The sequence below is a fragment of the Callionymus lyra genome, chromosome 2, assembly GCF_982586985.1.
Source record: "Callionymus lyra chromosome 2, fCalLyr1.hap1.1, whole genome shotgun sequence".
Lineage (NCBI taxonomy): Eukaryota > Metazoa > Chordata > Actinopteri > Syngnathiformes > Callionymidae > Callionymus > Callionymus lyra.
This window is the reverse complement of record NC_141819.1, coordinates 19,608,693-19,623,139: the sequence shown is the minus strand read 5'-3', so window position 1 is coordinate 19,623,139 and position 14,447 is coordinate 19,608,693. Positions and strand designations below refer to the sequence as shown.

Below are 14,447 nucleotides of genomic sequence, written 5' to 3'. Positions count from 1 at the left end.
TTAAGAAAATACATTATTTTCAATTGAAAAAAACTGCTTTAATTAAACATTATTGTCAATCAAAATAAAAAATTAAAATAGGATTCAATAAGAATAAATAAATGAAAATGCTTCAATTAAAAATATATATTTTTTCAATAAAGAAAACTCACATTAATCAAACAAAAATTTGCTTCACCTCGAAGAACAATTTCAATTTTAAAAATAAATAAATTTTAAATCAAAAAAATGTCTTCAATCTAAAAAAAAAATATTTTACATTTTTTTCTTTATTGCAGAGAATGAGGTTTGAAGTCTTTTTTTTATTTGAAGCAACTTTCTGAATTGAATTATAAACAAACAGATCTACCTTCATGATTATTATGAACTTTTGGATCTCTGAGTTTGCTCAATTCCTTATTCTAGTCAATGCAGATGTTTGAATGATTATTCCCTCCCAGCGTTGTGTAGCTCAGCTTCTGTGTGTGCATATCATCAGGTTCACGGGTAGAGAGGAGCGTCCCCCTGACAACTGAACTCAAGTGTGGTGGTCACTGAAGCGGGTCGACCTGTCTGCGCACAACTCCATTTCCTGCCTGAGCTAGCCAGCAGGGCGGATGATTGACACTTCTAATGGGCTGATATGGATGTTCTCACCTGGCTGGGAAGCAAAAAACTGAAGTTGATGGAACACAGAAGAATATCAGTCATGTGTGACACCAATTTAAACAATGATAATCAATAACACACGCAGGTGCCCACAAAAATGAAAGTAGGAAAGATGACAAGAAGTGAGAATCCATGACGCACATGCTGAACGACACACACTGAATTGTCATAACTGATCACAAATGTAAAACCTACACACACAGGATTGTATGATGGACACAACAATAGAACTGTATTCATCTGGATTTGTCACATAAGAATCCTCCTCCCTCCTCCTGCAGACATCCGGGGCCTGCAGGGCTTCCTGGACCAGACGTCCCGGCTGGGAGTGGACGTGGCCCTGCAGCAGGTGGACCGCAACATCAGCCAGGTCTTCAACAACCTCTTCACCACCATGAGAACCGAGGAACTGAACCGCTACAGAGACACACTGCGCCGAGCCGTGCTGCTGCTGAGTCCACATGCAGCGCAGTCCTTTGTCCAGCAGGTGATGTTTTTAGTCCAGTGTTTTTTAATGAGAAGACAAGTGTTTCGTTAAAAGCTTTATTTTGAAACAACGAAGTCAACTTATTGTCAACCACCTTGTTGTGTGCAGGCTGTTGAAACTAACCTGGCCTCCAAGGACAGTCACTGGGTGTTTGTCAACGAGGTACAACCTCCTCTCCATCATCATCATCATCATCATCATCATCATCATCATCATCATCATCATCATCATCATCATCATCATCATCCTCATCATCCCCATCATCATCATCATCATCACCGTCATCGTCATCGTCATCGTCATCATCATCATCATCATCATCATCATCATCATCATCATCATCATCATCATCCTTATCATCATCATCATCATCATCATCATCATCATCAACATCATCATCATCATCTTCGTCATCGTCATCATCATCATCATCATCATCATCCTCATCCTTATCATCATCATCTTCATCATAAACATCATCATCATCATCTTCGTCATCATCATCATCTTCGTCATCGTCATCATCATCATCATCATCCTCATCCTTATCATCATCATCTTCATCATAAACATCATCATCATCATCTTCGTCATCGTCATCATCATCGTCATCGTCATCGTCATAGTCATAGTCATAGTCATAGTCATAGTCATAGTCATAGTCATAGTCATCATCATCATCATCATCATCATCCTCATCCTTATCATCATCATCATCATCATCATCACCATCACCATCATCAACATAATCCTCATCATCATCTTCATCATCATCATCATCCTCATCCTCATCCTCATCATCACCACCATCATCATCATCATCATCATCACCATCATCACCATCATCACTATCATCATCATCATCATCATCTTCATCTTCATCTTCATCATCATCATCATCATCATCATCATCATCATCATCATCATCATCATCATCACCATCACCATCATCATCATCATAATATCAACAATTATTCTCATCATCAGCAACAGCATCGTTTTCAATTGTTATCTTCATCATCTTCAGTATCATCATCTTTATCATCATCTTCATCTGCACAATAACATTTGTCATCACCATTTTCATCAGCAGGGTCTTGTTCTTTATCAGGAGCATCCACATCTTCATCCCATTCATCAGGAGCATCATCATCAGGAGCATCTTCATCGGAAAAAATCTTCATCAGCGCCATATACGTCATTGGGGACATCCTCATCAACACCTTCTTCATCATCTTCATGATCTTCATCAGGGTCATCAGCATAATTCTATTTATGAAGGTCATTATTTTCATCAGCTTCACCTTCATCATCATCGCTTCTATCCATCTAATCAGCTCTGTCACTTTCATAATCATCATAATCAACACACTTTGCCAACTCCTTCTTTATCCTAATCTTTCTCTGTATTCTCACCATCACAGCCTCACTCTCACCATCTTCATTATCAACTACAGCATCATCAGCTTCATTGTCTATATTCTTACCCCTGTGTCTCAAGTCCCCATCTTCTTCTTCTCAACAGGAGATTACTGACTCAGAGATTTTGGAACTTACCCACAGTGCACTTGGGAGGATGACAGTGATCCGGCAGCTGTTTCCTCTGTGGCGGGACGGCACTGGGCGCTGTTTGAGGCAGAACCACAGGGTCTCCTCTCTGCTTTGTGACCCACAGGAAGGCTACTTGCAGAACCTGGAGGTGAGACAAGACTCCCTAACGAGCGAGGATAGAAAAACAAGTTTAAATCCGACTTGAAGTTCACATGAAACATGCTCGTGCTTTGTCTCTATTTCCTGTCAGGTATCCAACCTGTACCTGTACGACAGCGTGCTGATGATGGCCAACGCCTTCTACAGGAAGCTTGAGGACAGGAAGTGGCACAGCATGGCCAGCCTCAATTGCATCAGGAAGTCCACCAAACCCTGGAACGGTGGCTGGTCCATGTTGGAGACCATCCAGAAGGTTTCCTTCTCTCTGAACTTCCTCTACTCTGACAAAGTCTACCAGCCGTGTGTGAAGGTCAAAGGTTGCGGACAGAATGGTCCCAAAATTAAAAGCTTTGTCAGCACACTAATTTCTCCCTCCATTAGTCCTGAGACCATTGAGCAATTTCGTGCTCGTTACTTCTGTCACATTAACGTTCAAGGTTTTCAGAGCAAGTTTAATGAAGTTCAGGCCTGTTGAGGTCGTTTAAGGGTCCACCGTGTGACTATCAGACATAGAAAGAAAGTTTTCTAAATATATAGAAATGATAACAGGAAAAGCTTAATAAGTTAATGCCTGGCTGGTGTTTGAAAGACTGGAGAAGGGTTGAAACCTTACAGTGACTTAAGGTTCGCTGCTCTTGTTTCCGTTGACCCTTGAGTCTTCTTCTCTCCCTTAGGGGAACATCACTGGTCTGACAGGGAACATGGACTTCAAGGACAACGGCTCAAACCCACACGTCCTCTTTGAGATCCTCGGGTCCAGTTTCAGTGAAACCTTTGGCAAAGATGTCAAGAGGGTGAGACAAGACAAACATACAGAGTCCAAACTGTTTTTGTTCAGATAATGATGATGACGTTGTGAGAAGAAGGACGAAGAAGATAATGATGATAATGGTTTTGATAATGATAATGGCTTCACCATTACAATTTTCATCATGTTGATAGTGATGATGAAGATGATGAAGAGGACGATGGTGTTAAGAACAGTGATGACGATCATGCAATTGTGAGAAGGAGGAATGTGATGATTATTTTGGTAAGAATGATAATGATGCTGACAATGGAATGTTAAAAGTGATGTGGATGATATAAATGGAATTGAAGGAAGGATGATGACGATGAGAAAATGAATGTTGGAATAGCGAAGATGATGATGATGTATAGGTGAAGATGATGTTGATGATGATGATGATGATGATGATGATGATGATGATGATGAATAATTATAAAGATGACGATGATGATGGGGATTAATATGATTGAATGGTGAAGATGATGATGATGATGATGTACAGGTGAAGATGATATTGATGATATTAATGGCTTTGAAGGAATGATGACGATGATGATGATGATGTTAATGAATAATTATAGAGATGACGATGATGATGACGATGATGATGATGATGATGATGACGATGACGATGGGGATGAATATGATTGAATGGTGAAGATGATGAGGATATTTATGTAAATAATGATTAAAACGGTCTGTTATGGTAATGATGATGATGATGTTAACTGTAATGATGGTTGTCATGGTCATGCATATTTTCTTTTAATGAATGTCTCCTGATGTTTCACTAATGACTTTTCTTTCTCTAACGACTTTTTGCGTTGTTGATTTTTGTTCAGAGAATCTTCTTACCTTGTTTGTTTTATACGTCTTTAGATGCACAACAACACACACACAGTTCCTTAATTCTCTCTTGCTGTCTCCCTTCCTTGGACGTATGTCTTCCTGAGCTTGTTTCCATGGAAACCTTGAAGCTCGACCATGAATGAACTCACTGTCCTTTTATAAAAACACTAAATTAAAAAACCCCAGTAGAACGAATCCTAGGCATGTATTGTTTTTATAATGAAAAACATTTTGGGAACATCTGCAGTCACGAGTAGTCTCACTCTAGATCTCAAGATCTTAATGCCTCAGCACTTCTGAGTTTTGTTTTCACAATGAAAGAACAGCAGGTATTTCTCGTGGGAGGTCATTGATGTTGAGTAAACGCTTCTCCTCTCACTGACTTCTAATTTAACATCCCATTTCGTAGTTGGCAACATGGGACTCGGTGCATGGACTCAACGGCAGCCTGAAGGAGAGTCGGATCGAGAACGGAATGCAGGGAGTGACGTTGAAAGTGGTGACACTTTTGGTGAGTTGTGGCAGTGTTTCATTGTGTCGGTGAATTAAAAATCATCAACATTAATTTATCTGCCACCACTTTGCAAATAAAAGCGTTTTTTTTTTCTCAACAAACTGTGTTCAATACTTGCTTTAGTTGAACTTTCTTATGGTGACGTGAAGACAGCCAAAGAATCAGGAGAAACTTTCACCTAAGTCTTCTCAGACCGCCTCACCTGAGCAAACATCGATCCGCCTTCCGCTGTTATCAGCCGACTCTCAGACGCAGACTTAGCCAAGCACAACTAAACCTGCTGCAGCTCCACACTGGTAGCATCTGAGCGCCTAAATCGACTTTTCAGTTGGGAAGCAAAAGTGCTCAGATCGAGCTAAAGATAGCCACATCGGAGACTCTTTCATTTTATTGCGTATATGTGGATCATGGGAGCGAACCAACTAGTTTTTATGAGGCATTTGCAGGTGACAGGGGAGAGTATTAAACAAAGTTCTTGTTTTTGGCCGTTGACTGTGTCTTCTCGGGATGTCCACACGTTTTTGAGAAGGTTTTTGGGTGAACAGACGGTAGACCATGTGGTTGTCAACAAATGGCTGATGATGGATGAATACATTTTGTGAAAAATTGAACAGATTCATGATAGCGTGAGCAAACCACTAAAAGTCCAAAACATTAACTACAATCTGGATATGGGTCCGGATCTCTGATTTAAGGTGTTCTCAGCAAGGATTTATCCTCTTGTGTCTGCAGGAAGATCCATTCGTCATGGTCGCTGAAAATATTCTGGGACAACCAAAAAGGTACAAAGGCTTCTCTATCGACGTGCTGGACGCGCTGGCCAAAGTTCTGGGCTTCAAATACGAAATCTACCAGGTGGGTCCAGATCGGCCGGATTAGTTTAGAATCCACATTTGAGTGGCTGCCCAGTGAACAGTGGAGATTCTCCTCACAGGTCACAGACAGCAAATATGGATCCAAGCTTTCTAACGGCTCATGGAACGGCATGATCGGAGACCTCATCAATAAGGTGAAAACGTTGGTCGTAGTGCCTTTTAGCAAATGTTTAAAAGAGCTTTTGTTGTACCGGTATAAATGGTTGTGAAAACTTCAACATTAAATCAAGCAGATTGTATAAAGGAATTACTTTTTAGATTAGTGATTAAGAAACAAGGTTAACTATTTTAAGATCAACTCACACCTCTAATATCTCCATTTGTCATCCTGGACTTTCCTGTTGCAGAGAGCCGACTTGGCAGTATCTGCAATAACAATTACACCCGAACGTGAAAACGTTGTGGACTTCAGCAAGCGCTACATGGACTACAGTGTCGGGATCTTGCTGAGGAAACCCGAGGAGAAGATCAACATCTTCTCTCTCTTCGTTCCCTTTGATCTCGCCGTCTGGGCCTGCATCGCAGCCGCCATCCCCGTCGTTGCCGTCCTCATCTTTCTGCTAAACCGGCTGCAGGTGCTGCGCAACTCGGCTCCAAACACGCCACCAGGTCAGAACAACAAAGGTGTGGGCGAGGGGTCGCTTCACAGCGCCATCTGGATTGTTTACGGAGCGTTTGTGCAGCAAGGTAAGGACTTGCTCGGGATTATATATTGTTTTCCGTGTGCATCCTCAAGGGCATTTGTTACTCTGTCAACTTCACCACCCGAACAACACAAACCGGTCCTAATGATTTGTGTGTTCAGGTGCAGAAGGTGTAGTCGGGTCAGTGGCTCTGAGAATCGTCATGGGAACCTGGTGGCTCTTCACACTCATCGTATGCTCGTCATACACTGCTAACCTCGCAGCATACCTTACAGTGTCGCGCATGGACCACGCCATTCGGTAAATGACCTACAAGTGAACAAAGGAACATGTGGCACCTGAATGAGTCTTCCCTGTTTAGCTTTTGGTAGCTTTGACAGGCCTGAGCCCTGAGGAGAATGCCAAAAATAAGATCCAGATGTCTCACACTTCAATCGTAAAATTATAATTATTAACTCTGTTCAGTACACTCCTTAAAGCTACGGCCTTTTAAGTGCATTCAATTTCTTTCCAATGTTTACATATTTATTTCTTTAAATAATTTACTTCCATTCCATTTAAAGTTTGGTTATTAAATATTTCAGTCTGGTGTTTTGTATTTTAAATAATTAAGGCCTTTAATTAATAACTTAGCAGTGTAGTGATGTCAGCAGCTTTGTTGATGGCGATGATGAAACAGAAGGTCCATCTCGTTTCCCTCTGAGGAAATAAAGCTCTTGTGTTCTGGATTGACTCCTCCAGGTCCTTCCAGGACTTGTCAAGGCAGATGGATGTAGACTATGGCACAGTCCGAGACTCTGCTGTGTACGACTACTTCCGGAACAAAGGGACAAACCCTCTGGAGCAGGATGGGACCTACGCTGAGCTGTGGAGGACCATCAGTCGGAACGAGGGTCAAGACTTCTGCGTGTCCAGTCCCTCTGAAGGCATCCGCAAGGTGAGTCTACCTCCAGGGTGGAGGTTAAAATCAATGTGAACCGGTGGAGATATACTGTGACATCGTGAAGATGGTAACAAAATGGTGCTGGATGTGTCTTAGAAGGGTTTGGTTCTCCCTACAGGCAAAGAAGAGCGCCTACGCCTTTCTGTGGGACGTAGCAGTCCTGGAGTATGCTGCACTGACGGACGATGACTGCACAGTTACTGTGTCGTCCAACGGCATGAGTAGCAAAGGTTATGGTATTGCGCTGCAACATGGTAGTCCATACCGAGACCTATTCTCCCAGAAGTGAGTGTGCTAGCTGTTGCCATTGACAAAACAAACCTAGATAATGACTTAGTACACCCTTGCCCTTTTTACTGCATTCACTTCCACCAGTCTGACAATCCTGGCTGTGCTCTCTTCAGAATCCTGGAGCTTCGGGAGAAGGGTGACCTGGACGTCATGAAGCAGAAGTGGTGGCCACGTTCCGGCCGCTGTGACCTCAGTGGTCACTCAGGGGGTCTTCCGGACGGCCGCTCGCTAAAGCTGCAGAGTTTCGCTGGTGTCTTCTGTATCCTGGCGGCTGGGCTGCTTCTGGCTTGCATGGTGGCCGGACTGGAGGCCTGGTGGAGTGGACGGCAGTGCGGGCGGGAGCGACCCAAAGAGGTGACCGAGCTTGGGGCCCGGAGGCCGGGCTGGCGGGGGGACGACACTGCCACACTCTACTTTAAGGATCCGGCCCTTGAGGCGAGCCCCGACTTAGTGGAGATCCAGTTCACGCAGCTGTAGCTGGTAGCTAGCAGGTAGCTAGCGTTAGCAGCGGTGAGACAGCATAAAACCCAAGCTTCTTTGATCATTGCGGTCCAGTCCACACATAGATAAGGACTTTCACACTAGATCACCCTGTTACACCCTTTCATTCGGATTTAATCCAAATGAGTACCACCGGACTATCATATTCAACCACCCAGGTCCAGTCTACATGAAGACCTGGACCATCATACATCATCTAACTTGCACAGGTGAGGGTGGACTGGACCCTCACTGTCCACTAAACCATCAAGACTAACACACAACATCAATGACTTACAGAACTTATATCCTCATAATGTACTAAAGACTTGGTCATGTGACAGTAATAACTATCGCGCTTAGAGCGAAAAAGTTGGGCCCGTAAATTAAAGTGTGAGCAGGAGTCTGGTCAGTGACTGTGTCCACCATCCATGTCACCTACTTCTTCCTTTGCTTCACCTCACTGTCCCTCCGTCTTGCTCCTCCTTCTCTCCCGCCTCTTCTGTCAACTCTTTCTCCTCTTCTCCATCCATCTGTCTCCTCCTCTATCTCATTGACACTTGTATCTCATGCAGGTCTCTCTGGACCGTCTGGTCAAAGTTTCAGCTCCTTTGACTTTTACTGACTTGACCAGAACCTCGGGCGACATTTGGACTGACCGGGGCTGGGATCCCTCTGAAGGTCAGAACATGAGAGAAACCCGACACCTGAAACCAGGTATCTGGTTTGTGTCGTGAGTTGGTAACCAGTATATGATGCTCGAAGATCTGAAACAAAACTCACATCTACACTGGACGTAGTACTTATTCCTTTCATATATTTAAGGTATTACCATCAAATACTATTTATACTTGTTAAGATGACAGACGTAATATGTACGATATATTATATCTGAATTTCTTATTAACAGTTAGAGAACTTTAATTGGGACAATGATATACGACACTAGTGTTAACCGCTCCTGGCAGACGACGAATTCCATGATCACTCCTCAGTTATACTCACTCTTTGCAGACGACTACCCAGTTTACACTCTTCATAGATGACCTGATCAAGTGACTAGAACTTGACTGCAAGCATCAGAGACCCATCTCATCATCGACGTCTCTCGTCATTAGACACTCGCAGCTTTTTCTGTTTCATTTATTTTTGTTCAACTTACTCACATGGACCTCACTATCGCCTCGTATGGCCACTGCCAGTTGCCTTGTGAGCTAGATGTAAAAAAAAACAAAAACAGAAAACAGGCAACAACAGACAGGTTGGAAATAATGTCATTTCTCATCGTGTGAAAAAACTACACTTCTTCTAATCCAAAACGTTTCATGGGTCAATCAGTCGTTTGTGTTTTTGTACGTGATGTTTGTGTCGTAACTGACGTCAGAAGACAAACTGGCTGTTTATGCAAAAAATAAAAAATACAAATGCAAAATTTCTTAAACTCCTCTTCGCAGTATTGATACTCTGTACTCAGATCTTTTTGGGTACCAGACCTGACTTGGGACTTTTCCAGTCGAAACCTTAATTTTTGAAATTGTGTGTCAATCAGTAAGTACCTTATATGAGTCACATATTTATTAAATACATGGTCTAGTTTGTCTTCATGTTCTGTGATATGAAAATTACAATTCCAAGATTAAATGTCAACTGCCTTCATCAATCTCAGATTCTCTGCCCCCCCACCCCCCCTGTTCCCATGACCCCTGACCCCACTTATGCAGGACAAAGAGGTCAACCTGGAGCATCATCGTATCAACAGTCTTTTGGACGAGGACTTGGCCCACAAACAGATCCCAGGACCCTCTATCGAGATCTCTTCACTGGACATAGGCAACATGAGAACCAGTCAGGGGGGGCTGGTCCCGGGACAGGACTACCCGGGCCCGGGACTCACTGTGACCACCTACCTACCCGGGGAGGGAGTACAACATCAGCCTCTACCCCATCCTCACCATGGGACCCTCGGGCGGACACTGCCCCCTCAGCAGGTTCCTGGCGGCGGCACGTTGCCCCCCCATCATCCTCTGCAGTGCAAACACCGAGCACCCAACGGGGGGCTATTCCGGCAGAGCCCTGGCAAGACCCCCATGCCAATGTCCTACCAGGGAGTCTCCACAGGACCCAGGCCAGAGGTCCTTGACCCTTCCCACAGTACATCCATCTAGTGAGGCCCCCGGACTTCCTGAAGCCTCTATCAAACAAGAAAAAAAATATTTTCTACATCACCGCAGGAAAACGTTGTACATATTGAGTCAGAAATGTATTTTCAATATTGACTTTTTTGACAAAAACAAAAGCTGATAAAAAGCCGGGCCAGCTGGACTCGGACATTTGAGTTTGTACATTTTGTTGAATACGGAATCATCGTGATTGTTTTTCTTAAGTGCCCGAAACCCACCAAGCCTCATGTAAAGGACGACCCACGATGCACCGAGCGACCACTCTCACCTGCTGTTAGCGCACCTCTTTACCCAAAACTATAACTTCACTTTTCATGTTTTCATTTGTACTGAATATAAAAAAATATACTAAGTTTTTCAATCACAAGTCTGATGTGTTTCCTCGAGAGTTCGTCGGCACAAAAACTTTGGATGTCAACCCCTGAACCCCACTGAAGGGTCTCTGGCTACAACTGATTTAAATGGCCGGGTGGTGAACTCAGGAAAGGGGTCACATATCAGAGGTGAAGAGGACCAACCACTCTCAGATCCATTTAACACTTGACCTCGAGAGTCCTCTGACTTTCAAGTACACTTTGTTTCCTCCATCTGGTCCATTATCTGCCTCTCACCTGAGACCGGGGTCGCCATGGTTACAATGTCGTCCTATTGTCACACTGAAGGAGTTTAATTTCAAAACTTGTGAACGTGACTGCCAGAAGAAGTCGGGTAGGTCAGAATCACGATCCGCAGCAGTCACATGTTTTCGGACTACGTGCTCCAACAGATTTTTGCTCTTACTAATTATTAACTGGATTTCTTTTTTACTGTAATGATGACACAGAAGATGTTGTGTTTCATGAACACTTTTGATGTTGCCCGAGTCTTGGTCCCACTGTGGGAAGTGATGTAGTTTTAATATTCAGTTTTTTACTGTTGCTGGAGAGACAGATGTTTGTTTGAGTCTTGTCTTTTTGACAATTTAAGATTGTGTTGTGTAACATCTAAACGATCAGAGATCATGAACCCACTGCCTGTAGTTTAACACAGGGGTCCCAAGGCTTTCATGTGCCACAGGGGTTCGTTAAAGGGTATGTCTTTAAATTGCTTTCTCGGACTACAACTTGAGATGTGGCAGATAGAAACGACAAAAATAAAACAAAACAACTTTCATTAAAAAAATACAATGTTAAATGCATGTGAAATACAACTCACCATAATTCTGCATCAGGGGGCCCTTGGGGTCCACGATTAGATAGGTAGACAGACTTTATTAATCCCTCTGGAGATCTCCTTCGGAAAATTAGGTTCCAGTTCACAGCATTTTTTATTAAAACGGAACAAGAACAAAGTGCAAACAGAATAACTAAGAGTAAGTATAAAGAACATAGACTTTACTAATCAATACAACAGAAAATTATATTGAGTGTTTTTTTTTCTGTACCAACTGGTGGTTGGAGCCACTTGATTAATATGTTTGAACAGAGGGGCCAAGCTTTACGTAGGTGCCCACTAAACATCTGGATGGAAGGACAAACTGCCACTGGCGTTAAATATACTATAGGTGTAAATAATCAATGTGAGAAACAAAAGTACGGCAATAAAGATCGGTCTAAGGTAAGAAAGTGATTATACAGAATCAGAACATCTGGATCTCTGAGAGCAGCAACAAATCAGAATTCTGACTCACCCGAGGCGTGTACTCTCCAAACATCTGGAGGATACAAGAGTCTTTAAATCCTGCTCCTCCTCCATATCTTTCAACTCCCCAATTATACGGATTAGTGTCAATAAATTCAGACTAATTAAATGTTATCCTCGTCTTCCTGATCCTAGGATGAAGACACACTCCAGCACACACACACACCCACACAAACTTGAGAAGGAGAGGAGCATGGATTTGATGTCCTCAGTGTCGGGTGTCATGTTGGATCATGTTCCTTTCGTACACGCGACGAACCGGCCCAGAATGTTCAGCTTGTGGACATGAAGTCGACGCAGCAGGAAGGTTCCAGAACTGAAGTGCTCTGCAGAGACACGGGGGACATATGAAATGACAAGAACACAAATGAGTTTCAGAGGAAAATAAAGATTGTTGCTGAGAAACAATAAAAGGGACTTCTGTGTCGTTTTCATCTGACTCTGGTCCGAACAGGTTCTGGTTCTGTTTCATATCCGTCGATGAGGCTTTGAACCGGGTCCGGAGTTCAAACAGAACAAGACCCGAATGATCCAGATGCACACACAGTCTAAAGCCTCGACCTCTTGATATACAGTCTCCATGACTACGTTTCAACCCAATTCACTTTCCATTAACCCTCTCATTTCCTCGCCTTCTTACATGATTCTCTCCACGTATCCTTTTCTTTCCTTCCTCAACATCACCGTCTTTGTCTTGTGTATTTCTATCCTTCTCATCATCCTCCTCTTCATTCTTCTCTTTCATGTTTACGTCATTAAACAGGTAACACCTTGTTTTCTCATTTCACACCCTTCTTTTATTTTGCTTACTCTTCCTCCTTTACACAACTTCCTATTATCCTCTCATCTAGCCCACCTTGCCATGTATTTCTTGCATCAATTTTCCTCTCCTCCTCCTCTGCCACCACCATCATATCATCTCCTCAATTCTGACTTTCCACCTCATTTTCTGTCTCCTTCTTCCCTCCTCAGCTTCCACATTTACCTACTCCTATCATTTCCCCTGACTTTTACTCTCTCCTTTTTCCTTCATCTTTTTAACTCCTTGTGTCATGTCTTTACCTCTAACATGCTGTTCATCTCCCATTTTAACCCACAGTTATGTCTTTTCACCATCTGTTCCTACCACTCGTCATCTCACTAACGGATTTTTTTTATCTACTTCCTCATCTTCCTCTTTTTACTTTCTTCATGTCCTCTTTTACTTTCACTTCCTACCCTTTTTAATTAACTCAATTTTATCTTCCTATTTTAAAGCTCACCCTCACCTTGACCCTCAATTTTAGCCCCTCTTTTCCCCTCATTACTTTCCTCGTTTGCTTCTGCTCCCTCTTCATCATGGTGGGATTAATCATCGACCTTTTCACATTACCTCAGTAAGGCACTTTAATCCAGACACTCCACAACCACCTAATCCTGGACTAACTAAGAGATAATTACCGTGACCGACCACGGTGAGATGACTGTTGTCACTGCTTTTATTTAACCTGTTATTGACTGGTGATGTCATCAGAGGTGTCACTCGCCTCCAATCCTACTGGTCTTTGCTAACACTAACCAGCGAGAAGTATTGTGATGTAAGTAAGTGTGTTAGTAAGTAATGGTTATTTGTGAAGCTCCTTTCTAGACCAGGGTCTTCGAAGCGTTTTAACAATCAAAATCAATACACAGTTAAAATATATACTTTAAAAGATCAAGACACATAAGACAAACACAGGAGTCCCAGAAAATCAAAGAAAAGCCTGCACGAATAAAAATGTCTTAAGGTGTTTTTTTGAAGGAATCAGTAGATCCATCAAACACAGAGAGAGAGATGTAACATCCACAACACAATCATAAAATAACACAATCAGCAATTCCGTATTCACACATAGTTCAAGCTCAACTTAGTGCGTCGCCATCTTCTAAAGTCCAACCCATCTTTCCAACTCTACTAGAGTGTGTCGCTCCAAACACAATTGACCTGAAATAATCTTTTTTATCTGATGCTGTTTTTGTTATATTCTGTTGTTGTTATTCTTTTCCTTTAAAACCCACTGGAACCAAACCCCTGCTGACTGGAAAAAATCCTTTGCTAAACATTCCATGCTAAATAATGTACTTATTTAAGTGTGTGTGTAGGTGTTGTGCCTATGTGTGCGTGTTGTGCATGTGTTTGTGTGTGAGGTTGTTCAAGTAGTGTTGGATATCATCAACAGAAAGTGGCCCAATGAATTTCATGAATATATCTACATTTATCCGCTGGCTGAGATTCAAAGACGCCAGTACACACACACACACACACACACACTCAAACACACACACACCTACAGACTCATTCGCATGCACAGAGTGATGGAGGATGATTCCACCGTGC

The 14,447-nt window shown here is 42.7% G+C and overlaps 1 protein-coding gene across 2 annotated transcripts in view; it reads left to right on the top strand.

The window, feature by feature from the left end:
• The window catches only part of LOC148085821 (glutamate receptor ionotropic, delta-1-like), a 35,483-nt gene extending 24,705 nt beyond the window's left edge, over positions 1 to 10,778 (top strand). Inside the window, exons 4-18 of one of the 2 annotated variants that reach the window (XM_087783908.1) lie at positions 930 to 1,135; positions 1,244 to 1,297; positions 2,661 to 2,834; positions 2,937 to 3,098; positions 3,520 to 3,639; positions 4,894 to 4,995; positions 5,731 to 5,853; positions 5,933 to 6,007; positions 6,221 to 6,560; positions 6,679 to 6,817; positions 7,259 to 7,454; positions 7,579 to 7,745; positions 7,865 to 8,105; positions 8,807 to 8,912; positions 9,953 to 10,778. In XM_087783908.1, coding sequence (XP_087640034.1) covers positions 930 to 1,135; positions 1,244 to 1,297; positions 2,661 to 2,834; positions 2,937 to 3,098; positions 3,520 to 3,639; positions 4,894 to 4,995; positions 5,731 to 5,853; positions 5,933 to 6,007; positions 6,221 to 6,560; positions 6,679 to 6,817; positions 7,259 to 7,454; positions 7,579 to 7,745; positions 7,865 to 8,105; positions 8,807 to 8,912; positions 9,953 to 10,371 — 2,624 coding nt within the window. In that variant the 3' untranslated portion in view covers positions 10,372 to 10,778. The remainder of the gene's footprint in view (positions 1 to 929; positions 1,136 to 1,243; positions 1,298 to 2,660; positions 2,835 to 2,936; positions 3,099 to 3,519; positions 3,640 to 4,893; positions 4,996 to 5,730; positions 5,854 to 5,932; positions 6,008 to 6,220; positions 6,561 to 6,678; positions 6,818 to 7,258; positions 7,455 to 7,578; positions 7,746 to 7,864; positions 8,106 to 8,806; positions 8,913 to 9,952) is intronic. The other variant, XM_087783909.1, reaches the window with a different exon arrangement.
• The last annotated feature ends 3,669 nt before the right edge of the window (positions 10,779 to 14,447 follow it).